At 37.3% G+C, this 27,196-nt stretch overlaps 4 protein-coding genes across 4 annotated transcripts; 1 reads left to right on the top strand and 3 right to left on the bottom strand.

Annotated features, from left to right (window-relative positions):
- Positions 1 to 2,939: 2,939 nt before the first annotated feature.
- On the bottom strand, positions 2,940 to 4,445 carry LOC137744359 (anamorsin homolog 2-like). The gene is made up of 7 exons (XM_068484192.1): positions 4,419 to 4,445; positions 3,727 to 3,817; positions 3,519 to 3,604; positions 3,381 to 3,455; positions 3,249 to 3,302; positions 3,064 to 3,138; positions 2,940 to 2,978 (listed from the first exon to the last, which is right to left on the bottom strand). Exons 1-7 carry the CDS (start codon positions 4,443 to 4,445, stop codon positions 2,940 to 2,942), a joined length of 447 nt encoding a protein of 148 aa, XP_068340293.1.
- A 2,830-nt stretch (positions 4,446 to 7,275) lies between these two features.
- Positions 7,276 to 9,750, bottom strand: LOC137745021 (NADPH-dependent diflavin oxidoreductase 1-like). The gene has a single exon (XM_068484873.1). It carries the CDS (start codon positions 9,208 to 9,210, stop codon positions 7,276 to 7,278), a length of 1,935 nt encoding a protein of 644 aa, XP_068340974.1. The 5' UTR covers positions 9,211 to 9,750.
- A 120-nt stretch (positions 9,751 to 9,870) lies between these two features.
- LOC137745022 (lipid phosphate phosphatase gamma-like) lies at positions 9,871 to 11,910 on the bottom strand. The gene is made up of 2 exons (XM_068484874.1): positions 10,920 to 11,910; positions 9,871 to 10,138 (listed from the first exon to the last, which is right to left on the bottom strand). Exon 1 carries the CDS (start codon positions 11,605 to 11,607, stop codon positions 10,939 to 10,941), a length of 669 nt encoding a protein of 222 aa, XP_068340975.1. The 5' UTR covers positions 11,608 to 11,910; the 3' UTR covers positions 9,871 to 10,138; positions 10,920 to 10,938.
- A 1,038-nt stretch (positions 11,911 to 12,948) lies between these two features.
- Positions 12,949 to 14,042, top strand: LOC137744358 (uncharacterized). The gene is made up of 3 exons (XM_068484191.1): positions 12,949 to 13,168; positions 13,245 to 13,387; positions 13,770 to 14,042. The coding sequence occupies exons 1-3, from the start codon at positions 12,949 to 12,951 to the stop codon at positions 14,040 to 14,042; spliced, it is 636 nt and encodes a 211-aa protein (XP_068340292.1).
- The last annotated feature ends 13,154 nt before the right edge of the window (positions 14,043 to 27,196 follow it).

The raw sequence follows: 27,196 nt of genomic DNA, 5'->3' as shown, positions 1-27,196 counted from the left end.
GATACTTTGCTTTATATTTTCAATATAGGACATTTGACTTCATCTGGAGCAAAATATAATCAAACGAGCGAATTTTAGAGTGATTCAAATTGGAGGACGTTTGTGTGTCTCTTGGCTTGTTCGTATCAAATTTTGGGGTTTTTCTACCAAGCGGTTATTTTCTGGTTATGGAAAGAGCAGTGAGCGGTGCTGGAAAATGACGTTTTTGGGTTTCAATTGCTTTTTTGGAGCTCAAGATGATATGTGATGGATTTGTGGCCATCTGGAGAAGTGTTCAGAATATTTCAAACTTTAAATCCAGCTATTTTGGACTGGTTGTGGAGCAGATATGGGTCCAAAACGTGGCTGTGCAGATTTTAGGCGAATTTTACCATTTAATTTAGGGTTATGTTTCCTATTTTATTTTAGTTTCCTAGTTTGATTGGAAGACCTTTTAGTAGGGGGATTTAATTTTTACTAGGTTAAATAAGCTTGGCCGGCCCTATTATTGGTGGTTCTTCTTTTTGTGTTCTTTGAGAGAGGAAATTGGCCAAACGTAGAGATTTTCATACTTTTACTTTAAGGTGTTTTCATTCTTTTTCTTCATAATGATATTTTTTATGATTTTAATTATGATTTTAATTATGGCAAGGCCTTGAGCCTTAGCATGAATATGTAATTTTTATTTAATTGCTTATAATTGATTGCATGCATGCTTTGAATTGTTGATCACCGTTTTAAACTATCTAATTGTCGTAATGCTTGATCACCATTAGGATCTTTAGAAAAGTAATTTGATGCAATTTTGGTCGGAATGTTCAATGAAATTGACGCTAGCTTCTTGTGGTTGATAATTGTGATTTCACTTAAGATGAACACCACGTCTTAAGGGTTGCATGGTTTTTCAAAGGGTTTTCACAAAATATAATGAGTCTCTCATGTTCATATTTGATCAGAACGTCCGAACGGATTGCATGTTAGATATACATTCTATGTTGGAGGTTTCAAATAGAATATATATTAGAAAAACCTAACCTTCAAAGTGGCAGTGTAGTTCATGAGTAATTGGTAAAAATACATAGGATTGCTAGGTGTTGGAGGAACTCTAGTGCTTTTATAAATTGGTATTTAAAAACTTTTTTTTTTTATTGTATTAATTTTGGGCGAATTTACTATTTGTTTTTAATTAAAATTCGTTTTTAATATTACCCAAATTCAAAATCTCCTTTCTTAATTTTTAGTTTTAAGTAGTTAATTAGGAATTGTTTTTACATAAATTATTTAAATAGTCCTTGTGGAGAACGACCTTGCAATAGCATCTATACTACAACGTCCTTGTACTCTTGCAAGTATTTTGTATGATTTTAACCTTTTCTTTGTAGGTACTAAAAATCCTATCATATACTTCGCCAAGGATGATTGGTCTTAATTTAGTCAATTTCTTCTGACATTACTTAAATTTCTTATTCAGCAAGTAATGTATTATACATTAAGATTCCCTTTTGTTGCATGATAGAAAGATTAAATTGTTAAAATAGGAATGGTTACATTAGCATCGGCCGCCACAGTTCCGCTGCCCTCCTCTTGAGCTAAGCAACCAGCGTCGTACTTGTTCATGGAAAGGAGGTGGACCGGGCAGCAGCCTCTGCAGCTCAGCTTCACGACCCACCCGCTCAGCAGCCTCTACAGTGTTTCTGGTTTGAGTTGCGTAGAGTATGAGCAGTTTCTTCGGTCTATCCTTCTCCATTTCTAATGAGATAGGGCGGGCTTGAATTCGAAGAGTAGGTACGTGAATGAGGGTAGCTGCTGCACAAAAGGGTAATATTTATACGGAAGCTGCTAATTACAAGCTCCCTAGATTTCCCCTTTGTTTTTCTTTAACGTGTTACACAAGGTTTCTTTTAGCCTTGTGGAGAAGCCGGTAAAATAAATGAAAGAAGGCACAACCCTGGATGTCCTTCACCTGGCAATGGAAACAGTTTCCACGACAACCCTCCTCTTCCTCTTCTGTTGGTGCTTGGGAAACTTAGAATATATGAAGGAGATGACTGCATTAAAGGAAAGTTTAGTGTATCTGTTCCGAGTATGATGATGCAGATATGGTGAAAATAGAAGACAAGAAGTCGATCAGTGAGATAAGGGTACACCAGATGATGCCAAATAGTTTAAGTCCTTGATGATAAATAACCCTCCTCCTCCTCTTTGTTGGAGTCATGACATGGTCGTAGATGTGGCGGTCCAAATTATGTTGTTGCTTGGAGTCTTGAACAGTGATCATCTAACGAGTAAGTTAAAAGCGGCGATACCAACTCAGATTTTTACTCCTGCCCAATTCTTAGAGTCTCATCCATGGCTGTTTTAGCAGACATCATGTACATGATTCCGACATTAAGTACCCAATTAAATAGCATTGAATCTGAGGATTATAAAACATTAAGCCCCAATTTATTCTTTGGGAACTACTTGATCCAAGCAAGGGCTTTCGTACTATATACAACCGGTAGCAGCTAAGAATCTTTCTTCTGTATGAGCTCGTGTGCACAAGTAACGCCTACCAGTAAAGTAAATATTTATGCAAACAAAACAGAACACATGCAAATATGACTGGTTATTAGTGAAATAGTGTAGTCAAGCACACAGGATAACTGTGAAGCAATACGATTTTCAGAGAACCTTAAAGCGTTCACAGATTCATGAACCATATACAAAAGCCATTCTAGACAGATGTAACTGGGTAAATCCAACACCACCTGCTCCAGAAAAGCCTGCTTATTTATATACATGCCCACATCTCTATCGCCTGAGTACATGTACGATATGTTTCTACCAATTATCTGCAGTAAAAATTGTTGATTTGGGAAAGTGAATTTACAACATAGTAGTAGTATCTGGGACCCTTCAACATCACATAGTTGACCATTCTGTACCAAAACTTCATTCCGCAGACGGCACCAACAAGTCTAGCTGTCTGGTTCACTGAACTTGGCCGACAAATGTACCTGGAAAAGGGAAACATTAAACATGAAACCGGAGGCAAAGAGAGGGACAGGGGGAGGGAAGGATTGAGTTTGATCCAACAAATACCTCATTGCCTTTTTCCAAACTAGGGAGACCCTTAAAAGGACACGCAGAGCAACGAAAAGCATCCTCTTGTTTACACTGCAGAATGCAGATTATGACTTTCAAGGAAATAAAAAGAGCAAACAGAAGGGAAGGAATAACGGAAGACGTCCTTTAATAGCAGATTTATCAGAAATAACAGTGCATACTCTTTCAAAGTCACAATGCCTCTCGAAATTGGTGAAATCAACAGCACAGCCTGCCTGCAAACGAGAAACATTTACCATGAGAAGCGGCAGAGAGATAGTGGGAGAAAATGATTGATTTGAATCCAACCATACCTTCTCGTCTAGTATGAATGGAGGAATACCCTTAACAGGACATGCAGAGCATCGAAAAGCATCCCCGAATCCACACTGCAGATTGTACAGATTAAACAAAAGAGCAGATATAGTTAAAATGCACTGCCACATTGCGACCTGCAAATGTTCAAATCTACTGGGGTGGGAGACTACCATCTCTACTTTCTTGCAAGGTGGTTTACTTGGGATTGTAACTGCAACAGCTGCAAAAGCACATTACTCAGTACAGAGCGAAAATCGCACTTGACTCCACTTTTTGACAAACTCTGGAAAAAATTCACAAAAACAAAAAGAGAAAAATAATTTGTGAACCACGATTCCTTACGTAGATCCGGTCTCTTCCTATCCTCCTCTGTCAACAAACTATCCTCATCAATCAGACTATCATCTTCCAACTCAATTTTTGGCAAATCCACCTACATAAAAAGAAGAGACCAAATTAAAATGAAATCGACTAATTAGCAGCTACCACGATTGGACATGTTCAACAAATCCATGATCAACGCTAACGCACAAATTAATTCAAGCATTATCTCTAAGAATCAAACTCAAATTCGTGGTTGATGAAATTGCAATCAATCGAACACAGCCGTCGTAGTTCCACGAACTTGCAAGAATCAAAGATCTCAAACAAAGACCTCAAGACCGACGGAAAACATCGGTGATACTAGAGTAATTATATTATAGAATGCAAGATAAGAACAGAGAAGAGCAAAACCCTAACCAAACTTCGAAGATTACCGCAATCAATGCGACACTACAACTCAAAAATAATACAATGCAGCATCATATTTTAGCAACGAAACGCAAATGTCAGCGATGAATCAACAACAGCAGCAGCACACATTTAAAGCAAAGATCAAATTCAGTGACGAATCAATTCAAGATCGAAAGTACAGAAACTCAAATTTCAGCGACAAATCAACTCAAGATCGCAAGAACCGAAACGCAATTTCAGCGGCAAATATCGAAAAGGAAAGATCAAAGAGAAAAGAAAGAAAACGAAGCTGGACTCACAGGTTTGATCGAAGCCGGATTCGCCATGACTTCAAGCTCTCTTCTCCAAGCTACTTTTTATCGTGAATTTATTTTCCGGTTCCGACTCTCTGATTTGTGAATTGCGGTGTGGGCTTCTGCTTTTGTTATTACTTGGCGGCTTGGCGCCCAATTATTTATTTATGCTTTTTTAAAATGTACTGCACGAAAAAAATCAAAAAAATCAAAAAAAATCAAAAAATCAAAAAAAAAATCAAAAAATCAAAAACAAAGAAAAAATAGAAAAGAAATTTCCAAATGTTTTCAATTAACAAAGAATGTGTAAGATTCAGATGACAACTTATTAGTGATTAATTCCTTATACTATTACACACGCTATTTTTAGCCACTTACAAGTTTCTGTTCTTCTCATTAGATTGGTTTGACACCATAGCACTAAGATGGAAAGCCTGGTAGGAAGTCAGAATAAGTTGCCCGAGCCCTAGCCCACCCTTACTAAGAGTTTGAATTGCTCTGTAGGAGGATAGTAGGGCGAATGAATCATATGTTCCTGTACAAATTTTGATTAAGATGCTTTGATCAATTGTTAACTCAGCATTTTTCTATTTATTTAATATATCAAATTCGTCTTTGACCAGAATTGAACATAAGATCTCTTACTTACAAAAAAAAAGGAACACGACTAAACCGTATGACTAAGTAGAATTTTGTGGCTTTATTAAAATTATTAATTTGGCTTTATTAAAAATATTATTAACTAATTCCTCATTATCTCTAAAAAAAATGAGTAATGAAGTCATTAATACTTTCATAAGAAAATTCATTAGTGTGTTAAAATTTTATGTACCACATAAAAAAATCTGTTTAAAACTTGTGGTATAGTTGAAAATAAACGTACCGATCATTTTGTTACGATCAGATTCTAATGTACCAATAAACAAAATATGCTAGAAATCCAAATGTATCGTAAAATCAAATATACGCTTATTAAACGTACAAATATAATTCAACGTACCTCCAATAAAGTTATAGAAGATATAAAATGTTTAATCAAATTTTTAAAAGGAACAGATGTTTAATCAACAAAATGAAAAATGAAGCATCTATATCAAAATGCCTCCATTTTAAAGAAACACGCCCCTAAATGGTAATAAGTGTCAATGAGTAAAAAGATATGCAATATTACAAATAAAATTTTAAGATGAACTAAAATATTTCTCTAAAGTTGTTTGGGACAATACTTTAGATTTTAAAGTTGATGTCACATCTTTGAGTTTGCAGGTACGTATACTTCATCAACATTGACACCTTTTTGTTGAAGCCAAAATGTTTCTAACTTCTCAAGTACGCTTACAACTTCAGGCTTGAAACTTTTGTTATTTCCATATTGTAATCCTCACGAATCTTATTTAAGAATTACAATCTTCAATAAAGATAAAAGAGTCTATAACCAATATTTTTAACTACACCTTTTCTATGAGTTATAAAATTGGTTTGCTCCCAACTTGATTTACTTTAGAAATTTTACTGTAGCTAATTTATAATAATGACGAACAACAATGTTGATATGCCTCACCTTAAGTTACAATAATGATAAAACAAGTGCATGTGTTAGTAAAAGGTAACATTGCCACATAACGTTCCATGTGTATTTGAGAAATTACTCCAGTTTTGCGAGCTGCCCATGTAGGTACGTTATGTATTTTATTTATTTTACAATTTTTTTTCCTTAGTATATAAAATTTTGCACTTCAAATTTTATTCTTTTTAATTATTTTTTATTTTTACAAACCTTTAGAATTTAGTTAAGGGAGAGCATTTTATGGGTTTAAGAAAGCTCACCCAGGAGACAAGTATTAGTGTAAGGTAACAATATATATGTGTGTGGAATTCAATATTTTGTGACAGACTCATTGTATGACCTAACTCAATCTTTTGTCACTTCTATATAGTGGAATACCGTTATAATTTAAAAAAAACAAAAAAACAAAAAAAAACAAAAAAAACAAAAAAAAACAAAAAAACAAAAACAAAAACAAAAACAAAGGACTAAGGTTAGAGTGGGAAGGAGAAAGAAGGGGTAATATTGGAAAAACAAGTACATGAGGAAATAAGAATGAGAGTGTAAATTGGGCCCATCAATTTTTTTCAACTTACAAATATATTCTTGTTTAGAGGAATGTGATTAGATAAATAGGTCATACAATGGTCACTACGCTCAAAAGTATAATGTCTTTGCTATTTATAAGATCTCTCAGTTACGAATAAAAAAAATATCATTAAACTTTAGTACGTACTTTTTAATTACCATTGTATTGATAAAACTAATATTCAGCTTTAATCCATACATTTGATTAACTTTTTTTTTTCTTTAGAGAAAACATTTTCATGTTTATTTAACCATCTAATAAGTTTTAAGATGATTGTAATCTTTTGATTCAACTGGTTCATTCAATCAGTTGTAGCAAGCGATTTATTCATAGTTTACCACTCATATTATAAATCAATTAAAATTAGAGTCATTTAGTTAATCAACAGTAGCAAATAAATATACGACTCATAATAAATCATGTTAATCATAAGGATTAAGTTAACTTTTAACCAAAAAATGAAAATCACAACTTTATTCAATAGTTGTAAGGAAAATGTGATACTATAGTACTCCTGCCAACGGATGACAAATTCAAAGAAAAACTAATGAAAATAACTTGAAAACTTTGAGTTTTAACAATAAGGACAAAATAAAGGGTAAAGTGAATAGTACCATGATTGACTTTTTAGTGTAAAAATATGATTTTTCGTTAAAGTGAACAGTACCTTGTGCTTTTCATTAAAATTCCCCAACTTCAAAGCTAGTGACAGTGGCAGCGATGCTCAACTAACTCCATGCTTCGACATGGTATTTGCCAGCAGCTTGTATATCTTTAAGACATCTCGCTGCTGATTCCTGTGGAAGCCCACTCTCTTCAGCAATAATTTCCTCGAATGTAGATAATACATCTGCCGGCATTTTTGTAGCCGAACCGGCAACGTAGATAGCAGCTCCTCCATGCCTCAACAAATCATACACCCTTTTGCTATGTTCCCGCATCCTATGTTGCACATAGACCTTGTTATGTGACTGGCCGTCCCTTGAGAAGGCAACATAAAACCCTCCACCCTTTGCTTCCGAAAGAATCCCACCATTTTCGGAATGAGATAACCAAAAGTCCTTGTATAAAAAATCCTTGTCTTTGTTTCTGCAGCCAAGGAAGAACATCACTGGAGCAGTTCTTGTACTATTCAAACTTTGTATGGCTCTTTCTTCCACAAATCCACGAAAAGGTGCACACCCGGTTCCAGGCCCGATGAGAATGAGAGGAAGAGATGGCAGTGGGGGAGGAAGGGAACCTTTTCGAAACCACACTGGTACATAAACTTCTTGTTTGGCATCAAGCTTTGCTAGCCAGTTTGAGCAAAGACCTGCTCGATTGCGTCCAAGGGGTGATCTCCATGACGCGACAGTCACTGTTAAGTGAACTTGATTCGGGTGAGCTGAAGGGGATGAAGAGATGGAGAAAGCTCTTGGTTTCAAAGGAGGAACCACCTGTACCAGCCATTCAAAGGGGATTTGAACGGAGGGAAACTTCTTCAATACATCGTTTACTGTCATCCGTTCCTTATGAATGTATTTGTGTAGAACGCTTCTCCCTTCAGGTGACACTAAATGTTCAAGTATTCCCTTTTCATGTTCATCTGTTGCAAACATACGCATTACCTCAAAGAAATAGGGTCGAGGAGAAGCAGATGCAACATCCATTGTCAATTCAACAAAGGCTTTCAATTTGATGGCGGTATTACTACAAGTACCAGGAAGCTGGTTCTCCACGTCCAAAGGATGGACGGTGATGAATGATTCAGGGTCCACATTACAACGAAGTATGAAATCATCTATTGCAGCAGGGTTTTGACAGGGAACAACCTCAAGGAGGTCACCGACATCGTATTCAATAGCAGGCGAAACAAATTCAAATTCCAAGTGATGCACCTCTTTGTCATCTTTACTGCCTGATGATTTAGTCAGTGGTTCATTTTTCACCAATTTGAGAAAGCAGTCGGGCTTATTCTCGTCATGAGATGAGAACTTTCCTGGAGACATTTTGCGAGCCCTTTCAACGTGCAACAACGCGGCCTGATGATTCAAGTCTGAAGTGGCGGAGAATTGTGAATCCAATTTGTCGATTTCATGATACAGAATCCGAATTTTCGGTCGAGCCTCCTTAACCTTGTCATCTGGTATAGAAAATTCTGGGCCATTTGGGAAGTAGTAGTTGGGATGGATTTCATTCAACATATTCCACAAAGATGTCATCCAAGGATCCAAAACAGCTTCGTACCCTGATGCGTGCTGCTCATCTCCTAAACCTCTTTCGACAATAGGGGTTGCCCCAAGCTGCAAAAGTCTTCTGTCAAGCCTTTTTGCAACATAATTAAACTTCTGGTAACTGGAATCACCCAATCCGAAAACAGCATAGTGAAGTCCTTGAAGCCATTGCCCGCTTAGGCTTCGCCGCAGAAGAAAATTCCAAAATCCCTTCATGGTGTCAGGAGTAAACCCCTGGCCTGTGGTTGAAACAACAAAAATTACTACAGTTCTGCTGCCCCCCTCCTTCTCTTGAGCTAAGCAACCAGCGTCGTATTGGTCCATGGAAAGGAGGTGGACCGGGCAGCAGCCTCTGCGCTCGGCTTCACGACCCACCCGCTCAGCGGCCTCTACAGCGTTTCCGGTTTGAGTTGCGTAGAGTATGAGCAGTTTCTTCGGTGTCTCCTCCATGCCTAATGAGATAGGGCCGGCTGGAATTCGATGGGTACGTACGTGGATGAAGATAGCTGCTGCGCAGAAGGGTAATATTTATAGGGAAACCGCTAATTACAAGTTTCTTAGATTACCCCTTTGTTTTTCTTTGACGTGTTACACAAGTTTTCTTTTTTTCGTCTCCTTATATTGGTCGGATTCCAACTTTGACGCAAACCATGTCAAGGTAAATCAACCTATTCCAAGAGAATATAATGACCTCAAGACTGACCTGAGCAAGATTTACTCAAATCCCTCTGAGCAAGGAGTATCCGCGAAGCACCATGGAAGTTTTCGCAGTTCGGATTGGAGTTATGCTTTCAACAGACCCGTGTCCATAACCTCAGAATGTGGCTTCTGCTCCACTTGCAAAACCCGACACTTGCAAACGTTTGTGCCTATTCGACATGATGGTTCATCTAAAACAAATGTCTATGTCGGCATTTGTGCCTATCTGAGCAATTGTGGCAGTAGATCGTGCACAGGGCATGCCTACCAGACTACCGATTATGTAAAGATTTATGCAAAGAAAACAAACCACGCAAATAGGACCGCTGATTAGTGACATATTGTAGTTGAGCCTACAAGTTACCATAAAGCATTCACAAATTCACGAGCCACGCAATTGGAAAAGTGTGCTTAGCAATTTACGCAAAATTATATTGAATATGTTTGCTGAACAAACATGTAAACAATTGTCAATATAAAGTAACTAATAATCTCAAACTTTCCTATTACAGAAGAGCAGTGTAAATACGATCCGTCCAACTGGCTTCTAGTATAATTATTTTTAGAATTGAGCGATACCAAGTATAATTATTTTTCAAATTGAGCGATACCAAGTGAATAATATCTCATCCATACAAGCAAAGTCCAAATAATTGGATGGAAATCTTGAGCAACCTACCTGGAAAACAAGAAAAGAAGAGCATTTAAATACTAAGTTACAAATAATTTTAAGCTCTAAATATGCATTTCATGCCAGCTTTGCGGCTAGGCACCCTCGGAACTAAAGGGCTAAAGGATTAAGCTCATAAACAAAGCAATGCAACAAGACATATCAACCATCATCAGGGGTGTTCTCTGAAGCTAATCTATAAAAAAAACCCAGGTTCGACATGCACTGAGATATGATGTCACGATTTCTATAGGAGATTACATATAATTACTTAGTGTATTGTCATAACTTCCTTTCATAAAGACCGCTTTCCCATATACACTTCTGTTTCCAACTTCCTCAGGACTCTAACAATCTCCCTTGAGACTTATTTCGTCATGAATAACACCAAAACCGACTAAGTTTACAGTTGAAATTTTAACAGCACAACGAAGCCACACAAATCCAAGCTCAGTCCATGACTCCATAGCTACAACCAAATGACAGAAGCCTACAATATCCCTGTTCCCTTTCCTCTATTCAACAATCAACAAGAATATTCCTTCCCTAATGTACTCGATCACTGCTCAATCAACTAATCAATCATAAAAGCAACAGTAAACTACGACAAAGTATTGACATTCCATTCGACAATCAAAAAGCAACACTAAACTACGATAAAGAATTGACATTCCATTCGATCATAGCTCACCGAAACATATACCAAACGAACATGAGTAGCATCTCAAGTATAACTCAACAGCTCAATTCAGGAATAAAAAACAAACAGAAATGTTTGCATTGCACGTACCCGAATGCGCTTTCATCAATCAGATACTCTTGGCAGCCAGTTTGCCCCTCGCCTCTCGCGCATTATCATACTCAAACTTCAACACATTGGGTATATGAGAAGTGTCCTTAATATAAAAATACCTCCCAAACCAGCTCTCTTCGATCATCGGAAAGCTCGGGTAAAGCACAGAATTCACAACCCAGAACCACACCGCCCCCAGAAAAACTCCGAGGGCCGAGCCCGCGAACACCTGAGCTACCGTGTGGTAACCCAAATAAACCCTCGAATACATGGTCAGCAGAGCTAAAACCCATGGCGGAAAAATCACAGCCCACTTGTTCGTCGTGTCCGAGAGCCCAATCCCTTTGTAAGTCAGGAGAGTAAAGTAGGTGGCAAAGAAGAACATGTACTGCGAGTGACTCGAGGGCCATCCGTGTGAGTCGCACATCTCGAGCAGGGCGCAGGTTTCCGGCCGAGCTTGCTGGAAGAAATCCTTGATGAGTTCGTTGATGACCTGGGAGATTAAGAGGCCGACGGCAAAGAACATGCCTTGGAGCTCACGACGGAAGAAGAAGTGGCAGACGAAGCCGCCGAGGCTGATGAATACTGGGATTAGGGAAATCCAAGCGAGGAAGTGACCCAGTGGGTCGCCTCTCTGATACCGGACGTGGGTCAGCGTCACGGCTTTGAGAGACGGCTCAGCCATGGCGGAGACGCCGGGAAAGGCGGAGGATTTCTGGGTTTTGGGTTCCGGATTGAATCCGAGGTTATGGGGGTTGGGGATTGAGAAATGGCGGCTCGCCGGATCTGAATTGGAGTGAATCTGAGCGGGAGATGTGGGGAGTTGAGAAATGGGATCGGAATTGAGTTGGGAAAGTGGGGATTGGAGAATTGTTGACGACTGAAGATAATTGGCTTTTGATTTGGATATGTTGTGCTTGTTTCTCCAGAAAGCTCAAGAAACCGTTGACGCTCAAAGTTCTTTCTTTTATCTATGATTCGATATATAAAGGAGTATCCATTTTGGCGAAGCTTTCGGCATCCCAAAAGATAGATTATATTCACACCCTAAATTATTTTTCTCACATTTTTTTTTAATTTTTTTAATATTTTCTACACACCACTAATCCTTGATAGAAAAAATATTAAAAAATATTAAAAAATTAAATAGTGTGGGGGAAGTAATTTGAGATGTGTGATAGAATTTTAAGTTTGAATCCTATGCCTCTTCACTTGTAAATAAGAGGTCTTAAGTTCGATTTACGCCAAAAACGAGTTTGAAACACATTATTACTAGCCCATTGCGAGCCTAAGTCCACCCCACCCCCTTATACCATCTCCAACCCTTGGCCTAAAACCTAAATTTTTTAGCCTAGAAACAGCTTTTTTGCTCCAATTTTTTAGGTCTAAAATTTTAGTCCCAAATTATTAAATAATGAATTTAGGCTAATTTTTTTTAATTAACTTTAAAAAAAAAATTAAGTAGAGTATCGTAAATTAATTTTATGAACATTTTAATCTAAAAAAATTTAAATTCCAATAAATATTGAAAAATCACTAAATCGATACATGAAACTCATGAAACACTACGGAAAAATATGAAAATCATGATAGAGATATATAAACACAAAATACATGTGAAGCATATACAAAACACATGTGAAGGACATACAAAACACATGATAGAGATGTAGAACACACCAAAAATATGAAACACACGACACACACGAACACACATACCAAATACATACAAAACACATGAAACACATGAAATACAAACCTACACACATGAAACTCAAACCTTCAATCATCCTCTATATAAGCATATGTTGAATATCTAACCCTCACAAAACATATTCACCAATCTTCCAACTTTCAAAGTGTTTTTGTTTCCTAAAAATCATCAATATCTCATTAATGGGTGATAGAAGAAGGTGTAGCTTGGCAATGCAGATGGCACAATACCAAGCAAGCTGTGTAACTGCAGATGCAGAGATGAACAACGAAGAAGCTAAATTTGCAAACTCGCTTATGTTATATGAGTACCATGCCGAATATAGCTATCGTGGTTCTGTCACAGCGTTCATTTGTGCAGCGTGATAGAGAAGAGTGTCATGACCAGATGATGAAATATTATTTCATCGAATGTCTAAGATATTTTTCTCATGATTTTTTGAGGCAATTTCAGATGAGGAGAAAGCTTTTTGAAGACATCTTGAATGCAGTTGTCCATCATGACCACTACTTTTGCAAGGAAGCTAGATGTCGTAAGCTGACAAAGTGTATCACCTCATCAGAAGCTCACATCTGCATTCTGGATGCTAGTTAATGGGTGTTCTGTAGACTCAACTGACGAGTATTGCCGACTTACGGAGAGTACTGTTATTGAGAACCTGAAGCACTTCTGTAAGACAATTGAAGCCATATATGGAACCACATACCTTCGCAAGCCAAATCGTGAAGACTTGATGAGGTTTCTACGGAAGGCAGACAAAAGAGGCTTCCCTAGCATGATAGGAAGTCTCGATTATATGCATTGGGAGTGGAAGAATTGTCTTACTGCACAGGCCGATTTAAGGGTCGTCGCAACAAGCCAACCATCGTGCTCGAGGCTGTGGCGTCTTATGACACATGGATCTGGCATGCATTCTTCGGCACTCCTAGATCAAATAACGATATCAATGTTCTTTGGTCTTCTCCTCTGTTTAATGATGTTGTCAATGGATGGGTACCAGAATAGAGGTACAAAGTAAATGGTAATATGCATGCGCTAGGTTACTACTTAACTAATGTATTTATCCTAGTTGGTCTACCTTTGTGAAAAGTTATTATCATCCCGATAGTGCAAAGATAAAATTATTTTCACAGAGACAAGAGTCTTACAGGAAGGATGTTGAGAGAGCGTTCGGGATCTTACAAGCTCAATGGGCCATTGTTAGAGGGGCTGCACACTTGTGGAATGTGAAAGACCTCCATTCAATCATGATGACGTGTATAATTTTGCACAACATGATTGTGAAAGATGAGTACGTCGAAATTGAGGAAGTTTCTGACGAAGATGTGGATGATGACCAACCAGCATATGCTAGAGCTATGGCAAGAGATGTTGAATATCTCGCTGCAACCACATACGAGACTTGACAAGATAGGGTCACACTAAGTGAGTATATGAGACATTTAAATAGAATTCAAGCTTCTCAAGGTCATGACACATTCCGCAAGGATTTGGTTGAGCATATATGGCACGAGAAGGAGAACGTTGGTGATGGATAATCTTAAGTGTATTAATGTGTTATGTTATGTAATAATTTTGCATGTACTATGTTGGTATTTTCTAGTAATAAATTGAAGTGTGTTCTTGTGACAAGTCTTTTCACTAGTACGTTGTCAAAATTATTGAAGGCCGTTTGAATTATTGAAGGCATTTATTGTACATCAAAGTATGCAACAATAAGTACAATAATTATTGAAGGTATCTATATTAATAGAAAAAATAATTAATAAGTCATAAACTTAATACAAACAACGTTTAATAAACCACATAAACTTAAAACAAAGGACAATTAATAAACCACATAAACTTAAAAAAAAAAAAAAAGATAATTAATAAACCACATAAACTTAATACAATTGAAAATTCATAAACTACATAAACTTAATAATGATATCCACCATCTTGACTTGGTGGTGGACTTGGGATGTAGCCTTGAGGTGAATCATCATCTTGAAATATACTCCTTGTGGCATACCTTCGCAAAATTTCCTTTTGCTTACCACGTAAGAACTTCTTCCTCTCTGGAGTGTATTTGTTGAGGTCTTCCATCATGAAATTAATTTCAAACCTCTCTTGCTCCCTATCCCCTTCGTGCATCATAGCCACATGCATTCGGGCCGCTTCTTCCTCCCGAAAGCTATGGCTTTCAATCAATCTTGCAAATCCGGTAGCAATTTGTTCACTAATGGGATATTGGGACTTCCCTTTTCTTTTTGCTTCCTTTTGCTTATCTTTTCCCGGGGGCCTTGTAAAAGAAGAAGTTGGGGTCATTTGTTCGACATCTTCATTCACACCTTCATTGACATCATTTGTCGATGCGACTTCATGTTGAAATAATCTTCCCTATCGTTGGTCCGCATTGGTTCCCCACCTCGGAGAATCCTTGAGGACGTCCCAAGCATGATACAACTTAAAAGTTTGTCCTTTTGGTGTTACTTTTGTCTTGTAAATTGCCATTACTTTGTCACCCTATACAAAAAATACATAAAAACAATTAGCTGCAAAATAATATTATGTATATGACAAATAAAATATCAACAAAGAAACTCACAATTTTTGCGGCACTTCTTCCACTAGCCATGTCAACCACAACTCTCTCCAAGCTTCCCTTCCATAAAGTGCACACTTTGTTGACGACCTTCCACCGATTGTAAATAGCCCCACCTTCCCTTCGGCCAGCGTTGGAGTTTTCATGGAATTTATCAACAATTGTACCCCACAAAACCTTTTTATTTTGATTCGTGTCAATGGCACCATCTTCGCTAATAGAAATCTATGCCAAACATAAAGCAACATCTTCTTCACAGGTCCAATTACGACCTCTAACATGCTCTTTTGCCATCTTGAAAAATTTGGAAATGGGAAGAAATGGTAGAAAGAAAAAATGGAAGAATTGTAGGAGAAAAGCTTTTGTGTGGATGTTTGAACAAATACATAGGTATTTAGAGAGTTTTTGGGTGAATTTTGAGTTAAATAAATTTTTTTAATTATTTTAGCCGTTGGATTTAAATTTGGGCAGTTAGAACTTTTTTTTTACCAATAGATTTGATTATATTCGATATCAGCCGTTGGATTAAAATATATATATATATATATAACTTTAAAAAAAATGTTTGAATCTAGGTCATTGGATGAACCAACGGCCCATTTAAATCTGGCTGTTGGATCACAAATATAGCCATTAGGGGTTCCGATCGGGCTGACACGTGGAGGACAAGCCCAAGTGGGTAGGGTCCCGCTGGGATTGTCTCTGGCGCGTCTTGCGCGTTGTGCAAGTAGGCACTCGACATGTGGGCTTCACAGCTCACTTACATGCGCACTGGTGGGGCCCACGTCGAATCCTAGGCTAAAAGCTAGGCGGAATTTGGGTTTCTTTTAGGTTTTAGGTCCAAGTTTCAAGTTGGCTTGGGTTGGATTTGGAAAGGGGAATAAAAGCTAAAATTTAGCTTTTAGCCTAGGGTTGGAGATAGCCTTAGTATTGATAATATCGTTTGTTAATAATAATAATAATAATAATAATAATAAAGAATACCAGGTACGCTGCATATGCAGGGCCGGGATCCCTACCTGGTAAAGAGTAGAAACTAGAGAGGGAGAGGCCCAAGCGATTAAGCCAGTATAGACCCTAGGAGGCTTAGACACGACCCAATGAAAATACATAATACTAGGGCTTCATGCTTGTAAAATAAGAGATACGTTTATTATCAAAGGAAAACTAATGAAAAGGGTTAAAAAATTTTAATTTTTAACCAAAAATCATCTAATAACTTTATTTAAAACGCTAGCAAAAAGCTATCTAGGTTTCTTGTAAACCTTAGGAGGGCTACTGGCGATTATCAAAAATTTTAGGGTTTTGTGGTTTTTTTTCTGGTTGCTATTTCACAGTGAGGCGGCATAGGGAGGTGTGCGACTTCTGGCTAATTCATGGTGTGGGGATATCTTGTGCAATTCTTTGTACGGTGTTTCCAATTTTGCATACGCAGTTGGGGCTGGGTCACAAACGGCTTGTTGTCAATGGAGGACATGGTGTCGAAATTTGCAAGCAAGTTTGCTATTATGGAGGAAGAATAGAAGGTGATTGTGATTGATAAAAAAGATGAGGTTTCAGCATTGAAGTCCTCGAGAGTGTTCCTTGTGGGAAGGGTGTTTTCCTCTAAACTGGTGAATAAGGAAGGTTTTAAGCAACAGATGAAGAACCTTTGGCGCCCTAAAATGAATGTGGTTGTGACTGATTTAGAAGAAGACCGATTTGCCTTTAGATTCAATTCCATGCATGAGCGTACCACCATTCTACGAGGAGGACCTTCGTTGTATAATAAGCAGTATCTACTGGTACTTGGTAAGGCAGATAATCTGGCATATCCTGCTAGGATCTCGCTATATTTCTAAGAATTTTGGATACAGTTTAAGGGTTTGCCTCTCTGTTATATGACTCGCCCAACGGGGAAGTTCTTGGGGAACCTGTTGGGAGAGTATGTTCTTACGGACCAAAGTTGCAAAAAGGAGTAGTTTGGCAGCATTCTTAGAGTCCGGGTGTGAATGGATGTGAGGAAGTCGTTACGACGATATGTGAATGTACAACTGGATGCCACAATGATGAATATTGATGCTCGTTATGAGAAACTATCGTTAACTTGCTTTATCTACAGTTTAATGGATCATGTAGAGGACCAATGTGAGCGATATGACAGTAAACAAGTGGACGATAGGGCTAAACCTTATGGTAGATGGTTCCAAAATGATGTGTTTGAGAAAGATTACAGACGCCCTACAGGGAAAAGGTTTGGGCTCGATTCTGATGGTGGTTGGGTGATGAAAGCGCCGCTATCAGAGGATTTGGATGACCCCATGGATGAGATAGCGGTGGAACCCTTGTTGTGTAGGGAAATTGGTCAGGAAGGGAACCAATACCTGATCTTAATGAAATTTATAATGATAACGATGGTTTAGCTAATATTATGGAATTACTACCATATATCCTGAGGGAACATGCTTGGACCCAACCTAAGCATATGGCTTGTATTACTGAGGGTATTGAGACAATTGCACCACAGTCATTACTCTTGTTTAGGGCCGAGATTACACCAAGTGTAGGGGATAATGGAGCAGCTCAGGAAGTGAACGAGGCTTTTTTAGGGAATTTAGCACTTTCTTTGTCATGAGATGGTCTTAGAGATATGGCTCGCATAGATAGTAGTGTTGCAAGGAGTGATTATTCCCTTTCTATAGGGTTTGATCCCTTCAACTTGGCACCGTTCATTTTTGGGCTTGGTGCTGAACATGGTCATCGTCCCACAAGAAGTGTGCTTCGCAGGAAAAAAAGTAGGAAGTCAAAACCACAACCTTTTATCCCTCCGGAGCTTGGGAAACGAGGCATGCATGAGAAAGATAAGCTGGGGAATTTACTGGTAAAGAAATGTGCTACTTCGGTATCGATAAGTTCTACAGTGGCGGTGGCTGATGGAGATCAGCCTGGCTAAGCCCCAATGAGTTATATCAGTTAGAATTGTCGAGGGTTTGGGACCCTTCGGGCAATTCGGGTGCTTAAGAGACTTGATTTCTTTAAAGATCCCATGGTGATTTTTCTGTGCGAAACTAAAAGCTTGAAAGAGCATATGGAGAGATTAAAATCACAGTTAAAGTTTGATTGCGTTTACAGTTCCGAGTTCGGGAAGGTTGGGGGGTTTATGTTCTATGTGGAGAACGGAAGCTAATCTTTCGTTAAGATCTTATTCTCTTAATTATATTGATTTGGAGGTTAGAGAGGTAGGAGATCCAAATCACTGGAGAATCATTTTCTTTTATGGTTTTTCGACGGAGGCGAATAGACCCAAATCTTAGAGTTTGCTTCAAAGGCTGCGGGATAATTCGAACATGCCCTGGTGTTGCATTGAGGACTTTAATGAGGTTTTGCGTGCCAAGAAGCAGGAAGGGGGTGATATTCGAAGTGAACGACAAATGGATGGTTTTCGTAATCCCCTCACAAGTTGCTAACTACAAGATTTGGGGTTTTTCGGTAATAAGTTCACTTGGGTTATAACCAAGTGTGGAGGGATAAAAGTTCGATTAGACAGAGTGTTAGCAACGCAGAGTTGGGTTGATTTGTTTCCATATTTCAAAGTCAACCATTTAAAGCCTACCTTGTCAGATCATATACCAATTATGTTGGATTAGATTCAAAGGAGAAGAGTTAATATTAAAAAGACATTTTGATGTGAAGAAATGTGGTCTATGAAGGATGGTTGTGCGGTTACGATACAACAAAGGTCGGTGTCGAAATTCTAGGGTTCACCTATGTTTTGAGTCACAGAGAAGATTAAGGCAACGCGAATCCAATTGGCTAACTAGGCAAAAACCACGAAACGTTCAATTATTGGGGAGATTTCAGAAACAGAAGACAAGTTGAATTTGTTAATTGGACAACCTTTTACCGAGACAACTATAGCCCAAAGGCATGAGTTATATACATAGTTGCATTCTTTACTTGCACAAGAAGAATCATTTTGGTATCAGCGGTCTAAGGAAAATTGGCTAAAGCTTGGTGATCAAAACACTAAGTTCTTTCATCAAAAGTCAAATCGACGACAAAGGAGAAATGGATAACAGGGGTTGTTTGATGAAGCTGAGATTTGGCATGAAGATAAAATAGGTATGAAGGCTCTTATTGTGGAGTATTTTACGAAATTATTTGACTCTCAGGGCGCGACGGAAATTTTAAGGGTTGTGACTCCTAAGGTTTCAGCAGAAATGAATCAACAACTCCTTTGGCAAGTTTCAAATGATGAAATTAAGTCTGCATTATTCCAAATGCATCCGACTAAGGTTCGAGGACCTGACGGTATGTCACCTAGTTTCTATCAAAAGTATTGGGAGATTGTAGGACATAATGTCTGTGATGGGGTCAGGTATCTTCTTTCTTCTGGCATATGCTTAGAAAAATTAACTATACCCATGTCACTTTAATCCCTACGAAATTTGATCCTACCTCAATGACTCAACTTCGGCCGATTAGTCTTTGTAATGTGATTTACAAGATTTGTTCCAAGGTTCTTACTAATAGGCTGAATGTCATCTTGCCGGTTATTGTTTCACCCTCACAAAGTGCTTTTATTTCTTATAATTGTTTGGTAGCTTCAGAGATTGCACATTATATGCATAGAAAGAACAATGGGTGTAATGGGGGTGATGACATTGAAGTTGGATATAAGTAAAGCTTATGATCGTATTGAATGGAGTTTTCTAGAGCAAATAATGAGGAGGCTGGGATTTGCTGAGGAATGGATACACTGGATAATGATGTGTGTTACTACTGTATCTTATTTGTTCAAACTAAATGGGGAGGCTGTGGGTCTTGTACAGCCTAAACGTGGAATTCGTTAAAACGATCAGTTGCCACTGTTCTTGTTTGTTCTATGTGTCGAGGGTTTATCTGCTTTGTTTGATATGTGGGAAGCACAAGGCTGAATTCATGGGGTCCAGGTTTGTAATGGGGCCCCAAGTGTTCATCATCTTCTTTTTTTTGGATGATAGTTTTATATTTGCCAGGAGTTCTTTCCAGGAGTGTATGGAATTGAAGAAGTTGCTAGGAACTTACAAACGGGCGTCTAGGCAAGCTGTTAATCTTTCAAAAAGTAGTGTGGCTTTTAATAGAAATTTAACTGATATGGATGCACAGCTTCTGGTTGATTGTCTTGGGATGAATCGAGTAGAGTATCATGACCGGTAGTGTTTGTTGGCCGGTCCAAGAAAGATACATTTGCATTTATTAAAGACCGGCTATGGAATAAGTTGAATGGATGGCGTGGTTCCTTGTTGAGTAGTGCGGGGAAAGAAATTTTGATAAAAACAGTGGCTCAAGCAGTTCTGTTGTATACAATGCAAACGTTTTTGTTACCTAAGTCCTTTTGCGAGGAGTTGAACCAAATGGTAGTGCAGTTTAGGTGGGGAAGGGAAGTAGGTAGGCGTCCCATACGTTGGGTGAAATGGCAAAAGTTATGTAAGCCAAAAAGTGAAGGTGACCTAGGATTTAAAGACCTATATGCATTTAACCTTGTGTTGCTTGCCAAGCAAGGGTGGAGACTAATTCAACAACCTCATTCTCTTGTTGCTCAAGTTTTCAAAGCTCGGTACTATCCTACAACAAATTTTCTGCAAGGCTCCAGTTAAACTGTCATGCCCCGGACCCAGGTCAATAATAAAAATTCATACTCGAATTTGGCGCACAAGCTAAAAATAAAATTAAATAAAAGGAAATTGAAACTGGGTGGAAAAATATGTTCCTTTTATAAAAATGACTCATGATTCTTAAACAAATCAAGAATTCTTTACAACCTACAGTAAAATAGATGAATAAACTTTCTATTCTCCAATCTAATTCGATCTTATCTTGTCTACTCTTTTGAATGTCTAGTTCGTAAACCTGCATAACAATGGAGGGATGAGCTTCAACAGCTCAGTAGGGACATAACCTTAGCACAGTAAATTGAAAATATTAAATTAAGTGTCATGAAATCATGTAGCCAAATATCAAATCATTATTGATAATAATGCATGAATGCAATACAACCTCTTCAACTACCCTTGTTAATTTATATAATAAAACATTTGGACCTGCACGTCCCATACCATGCATTTTACCCCTGTAGAGGTGGTTCAAATGTTCTATTATAGAAACTAACCCCCATATGATATTCCAAGTTCAAAAACCCTTTTTGCTAGTCATCTTATCTAATTCATTGATCTCCAGCCCAAATCACCCATATCGAAAATTCCCGTCAATCCTATTCTAATGTGCACACTGGGCTCGTCTTGAACTGGTTTCACAATGAATAGATTCAACTACACAAAAGATCCTTTACAACTACCCTCATTTCCCGAATTCCAATCTCAACACTGAAATTCCAACCACATCTCACAACATGAGTGATGCACAAATAAAGTCATTTCATCTTTCACATATATCACACTATATTCTCAACGAATAGCATTCCAGCAATAATTCCATAACCAATAACAAGTAAACACTTAACTGAAGAAATTAGTCAATTAATATCCAATCACATCAATCAACCAAAAAAAAAATATCAAGAATATTATCACTTCACGAAGTTTAATAAAATCAATTTCCGTAAAGGTTTGCCTTATTTCCCCCACCTGGATTCCAAAGCATTGCTCTGACTCTCTACTACAAGAGTCTACCTTCAGCAACTCCTATCCATAAGTGTAGGCAATTACTAAAAAACATGACATGAACTTTAATCCTAGTCAGCATACTTAAGCTTGCTAATTACACACTACTACTTCAAAAGTCATTTGGTTAATTAATAACAGCATGGTCATCAATGAAGGAACTTTTGAACTAGAATACTTTTGTAAAATAAGTAAATGTATAGTTCAAAATACATAAGTACATTAACATACTTCAGCCAAGCTATATATTAGATAAAAGCACTAATCCGTTAGTATTATGAATGATATGTAAATGTTTGTATATTAAACTCTTTGTATTATGCAATGGAATGCTTCATTTCAAATAGCATAAAAGTATGGTTGTTGTTTTGGGAAAATAGAAATCTCCAACTGAATTCCATCTGTCAAACCAATTTACAAAAGATAGTATCCCAACAACCGGTAAACTGAAATCATATGTTCAACCTTTTGAATATCATCTTTTATAACAAAATATATATGTAGCCAATAGAAAATAATACCCAAATAAGCATACCAGTTCTTACATGCCAAAATAGGGTTTAAGCATATGCATATTTTGGTTCTTCATAAAAAGTTGGTTTTGCATAAATAAACACACCTGTATATGAAGCTTGCATATAAACTAGTTTTGGGTAACAGTAGCTAATCCAAGACAACAATAAGAAAGGAAACAACTATGGAGAGGATAAATGAAGTATGGAAATCGTTTACCTATACACAATGAGATACAGGTTGAGTCGAATAGACTTCACAGCCTTCTCTCACTTCCGGTTTCCGGTTTCTGGTTTATATCTCCATCTCCCTTTCTCTCTCTCTCACTCACCACTTTCTCTGGTCCTTACTCGGTACACATATTGCACTGCTCTACAACCCTGGTTTTTTACTTATAGCTATACAAAATCGGCTAATTCTTCGATAGGAATGATGTAAAAGCCCTTTAATTGGCGATGGTTTTGGTCCAATTAGAATAGAACAAACAACTTAATAAAATAATGTAAAAGAAAAGAAAATGAATAATATGAATATGGTTCAAATACTACCGTAATGGTGTATAGAACTTATTTGGTTCAGAACTCTTGTTGAGATATGGTCGAGAACTCTTGTTGAGCATATTCAAAATCTCTGCGATTATCATCTATCGTTAAGTCCCAATAACGATCCATAAAGACAATGTCGTATGTATCGACCAAATCATGATACATCTAACAAGTCAACACCAAGCATATTGTGTCTATATCAGCATGAGCATCAGAAGATTGAAGTCAAGCAGTCCGATCACAAACAACCTTTCCGACCTTTACACGTCATCACTATCAAAGTCTACCTTCCAGAAGCTTGTTCGAGGAATTGGTATGCGTAACTTTCTCATTTGCAATGCTTGTAGTTTCATTTGGAAGTTCTGTCAAACTCAAGGGGAGTATTCAAAAGTATACTCACTTGACCTTAATGTACTTTTTTTCCCTACGCTTAGGAGCATTTTCCCCATTGGGTTTTTGCTACCTGACTAGGTTTTGACGAGGCACTCATCCTAGGTTGGTCATACCCTTGTGTACGTTCTACTTGTGTCCCGAAGACATATAGTTTTAACTGAATGCAACTTCTCACTTTTCTCCTTTGACTATGGACTTTTGTCCCACCTTGGGTTTTGCCATAACAAGGTTTTATGAGTTTAACTACCCATGCATTCTTCCATTTGTTTTGACACTCACATTCGCTACTTGTGCCTACTAGACGGAGACGATTTCATTAACTGCTTCTACATTTGCCTAAAGATCTGATGCGTCATCTACTTGCGTATTTGCACACTCAAGGAGGAGTGTTGTGACATATGTTCTAATACATATTATGATTGTGTAAATCCTAAGCAGAGATAGATTAGGAATCCTTTGGGATCTAAAAGATCCTTCCTAATAGACTTTGTATTACTTGAAGAGCAAGTTTCTCTTTTCCTTATTACTATAAATAAAGGCACAAAGACTAGAGAATTAACACTATAAATAAAGGCACAAAGACTGGAGAATTAACACACTAATTCCTCAAGTCTATTCTCCACTCTCTTTCTTTCTATGCCACACCTCACAGTTAAATATAGGTTACAACATGCGAGAATTTTTTCCTCGTGAATTTATATCGCAAGAAGGCCGAAGAGGATAACTAAATAAAACAAAAAAGAATTCAATTAAAAGATAATCTCAAGAAGGCTGAAAAATCTAACTTACCCACTCAAGAAGTTTGACTCTAAGCTCAAGAGTTGATGATTAATTTAATATGCTCCTCCAGGTATAACGAGAAAAAAAAAATGGTCACCAAACAATAACACAAATGGGCGGGCATAGCAGAAATGAACTCGAGGCTAGGATGTGTTGTTCTTCATTCATCACGGGTTATGCTGATCACTCACGGTCATGTATGCTATTGTAGAAATTGGCGTTGGCCACCATGGGAGCACAACTAATGATTGTTGTACGGATTGCAAATGTAGCCATCACGTTGATATTGCTCACTATCACAACACAAAACTATGTCATTATAGGTGGCTAGCTCTCATGAGATTAACTTGGATACAAAGTAATTAATTAACTTCAAATGAATCTAGGGATCGATGTGGTGCCTTGTTTGTTGTCCCTGTGATTATAAAGTTCGAGTCTAATTAAGCTATAGTCAAGTATGGATGCTGCAATTACATTTATAAAACCATTAGGTAAAATTATACAAAACAATGTTAGTTGAGTTCGTATGCAAAAACCCCTTTTGTTTGTTTCTACATTCCTATCCAGAAAGAATGAATTGAGTTTGTATAGGCATTTTCTACTACTTTGTTTTGTGTTGTTTTAGATGCTGCTAATGAAATAGCCCATCTAGCTATATTTTCTACTACTTTGTTCATTTCATAAAGTATTCTATCAGGTTTAACAACAACTACCCAATATTTGGGAAATCCTTTCCCTGAACCCATACGTGTTTAGGTCTTACTGTAACATGTTTGTTTGGAAATATGCATACCTATATTTTTCCACCGCGGCATGCATTTCGTGTCATTGCTCACCACCCTACTTCTACTTGTCTAGATGTGATCCAAGCGGGTTCAAGTGCTTGAAGAGCATATCTACCGAAGAAAATACGATTACCTCAATAAGATATTCCTTTCATTCTTCCTCTGTGTTGTTTATCATAATGGTAGAGGAATCATTACTGCAGGGTATAGATGGGGAGGTCATAAGCGTCTATACTGTTAAATCAATTTTCGAGAAATGAAAAAACATATATGGTAGAATCGTAACTATAAATACGACCTGAATCGATATGCATACATTTGTCTCATACATTATGGGGATGGTGAGAAAAGATCTTTACTTAATATCAAGCATGTTGGTATTAGATAAAAAGTTACTCCAATAATTTGTCTGTCTTCAACACCCTTTAATTTGCAGAAATTAGTCACTTCAACAGTCTTCGATGGTTATAGGGGTATCCAAAAAACGAATGAGATGGATGTTTGTTGCCCCAACCATTCTTGTTAGTCCCGATCCTAATAAGGAAAAGGGATAATTTATAACAAAGTTTTCGTGTGTTGATTCATAGGAGTAGTGCTTCTTCCCCTATGCCCTTTATTGGTGGAGACCTAACCCATAAGTGTAACCTCCTGCTCAATACTCTAGAATCGACAATTGAAGCATCTGAGGCTGCATAAATCGAGGATACACAACATAAGGGTTTGCTTTATTTACAAACTTCACCTTCAACAAACGTAGATTTATTTCAATAATTTTTTTTCCTATCCCGAATAATGTTGTCTTTCTCTTAAGAATGTGAGCAGTAAAAATAGAAAAGAAAATAAATAAAAAATAATAATGAAATTGCACCATCTCTGTAATAGCTGAATGCCTCTTTTTTCTCCCGAAGTTGTCTGAATTATTCGTCTTATTGGAAATTTCCAAATGAAAAAAAAAAATCCATTTATAAATCAGTATATTTTTTTATTCTATTGAGTATATTCTATTTAGAAACAGGGAAATTCATAATGAAAATAATACAAAAATAATATAAATAAAATAATTAGTCTATCATAAATAAAATAATTAGTCTATCATAAATAAAATAATACGATCAACTGGATTTTTTTGTTATAACTCAACAAAAAAGGTGCATGATTCCGCAAATTTCTTATGCAAAAAAAAAAATTTGAAGAACCATAGCATTTCACGATTCATAGGTAAATCTACTTTGATTCTCTATCAACTAATAATGTAAACCATTAGCAGGGTTAAAGCTAAACCATTTGAAGTTCAGATGCAGCATGGTAATCTTTCTACGACTATGTTAGTTAGACAGAAATGGTTTTAAAACAAATAGTTGGAATTTTTTTCGATATAAAACACTCATGTCGATAAAATGATTTGAATCTGTTATTTAATTGGAATGACCCAATATATCTAACAAGTTGCACTATATGTTAATCCACAATGCATCTTCCTCTCCAAGACCTTCGAAAAGGTACTCTTGGAACACCAATAGGCATTAAATAAAAGAAAAATTAAGTACTATATCTCACTTTAATGTGAAAGCGTAGTAATGGATTTAGGGTGTGTTTGTTGCACCAGACTATTTTGAATTTGACTAACTTCCGAGCCTAACCTAGACTGGCTTAGACTAGACTAAGCTGGACTGATTTAGTGAAGTGTTTGACATAGTGTTGGACTAAAAAATAGAATAATAATAAATTCTAATATTAGAGTCCGGATCCTCTTTGTGAGGATCCAAGGATCCGTGAATCGTGTCTGTTCATCGTACATCGTGTGGTCAGAAATTATTTTAAATATTTTTATTTAAAAATAAACATAAACAGTACTTAACAAAAATTTACCACACAATGTACGATGAATAGACACGATTCACAGATCCCCAAGATCCTTACCAAAAGGATCCGGAAAGGATCCTGTTGGCTAATATTATATCATTCAATTCATATTTTATTAATATTTTATTCTAATTCTAGAAAACTCTTTGTTTCCTCAATTTTCTCAGTCCCCTTATTCCTTTTTCTCTACCCTCTCCCTCTCTGCCTCCTATCTCAAGTCACAGAAAAGGAAGAAACTTACTCTAATTCTGCTGCACTTGAGCTTCAAGAATGACCTAAAGTCTTGAGCGATTTTTTTTTTCTTTATTTTTTGCTTTTTTGTCAATTCACTGTTATCTTCCCGGGCCCCAGATCTGGCCGACCCAGACTCTTCTTGGAGCTGGAGCCTCGCAATTTGAGACCTGTTAAGGGAGTTGGTGTGTTGAGTAGACGATTCAACGGCAGAAGGTGCTA

The sequence above is a fragment of the Pyrus communis genome, chromosome 9 (assembly GCF_963583255.1).
Source record: "Pyrus communis chromosome 9, drPyrComm1.1, whole genome shotgun sequence".
NCBI classification, from domain to species: domain Eukaryota; kingdom Viridiplantae; phylum Streptophyta; class Magnoliopsida; order Rosales; family Rosaceae; genus Pyrus; species Pyrus communis.
Note: the sequence above shows the minus strand (reverse complement) of the source record. Positions and strands in the feature narration are given on the sequence as shown.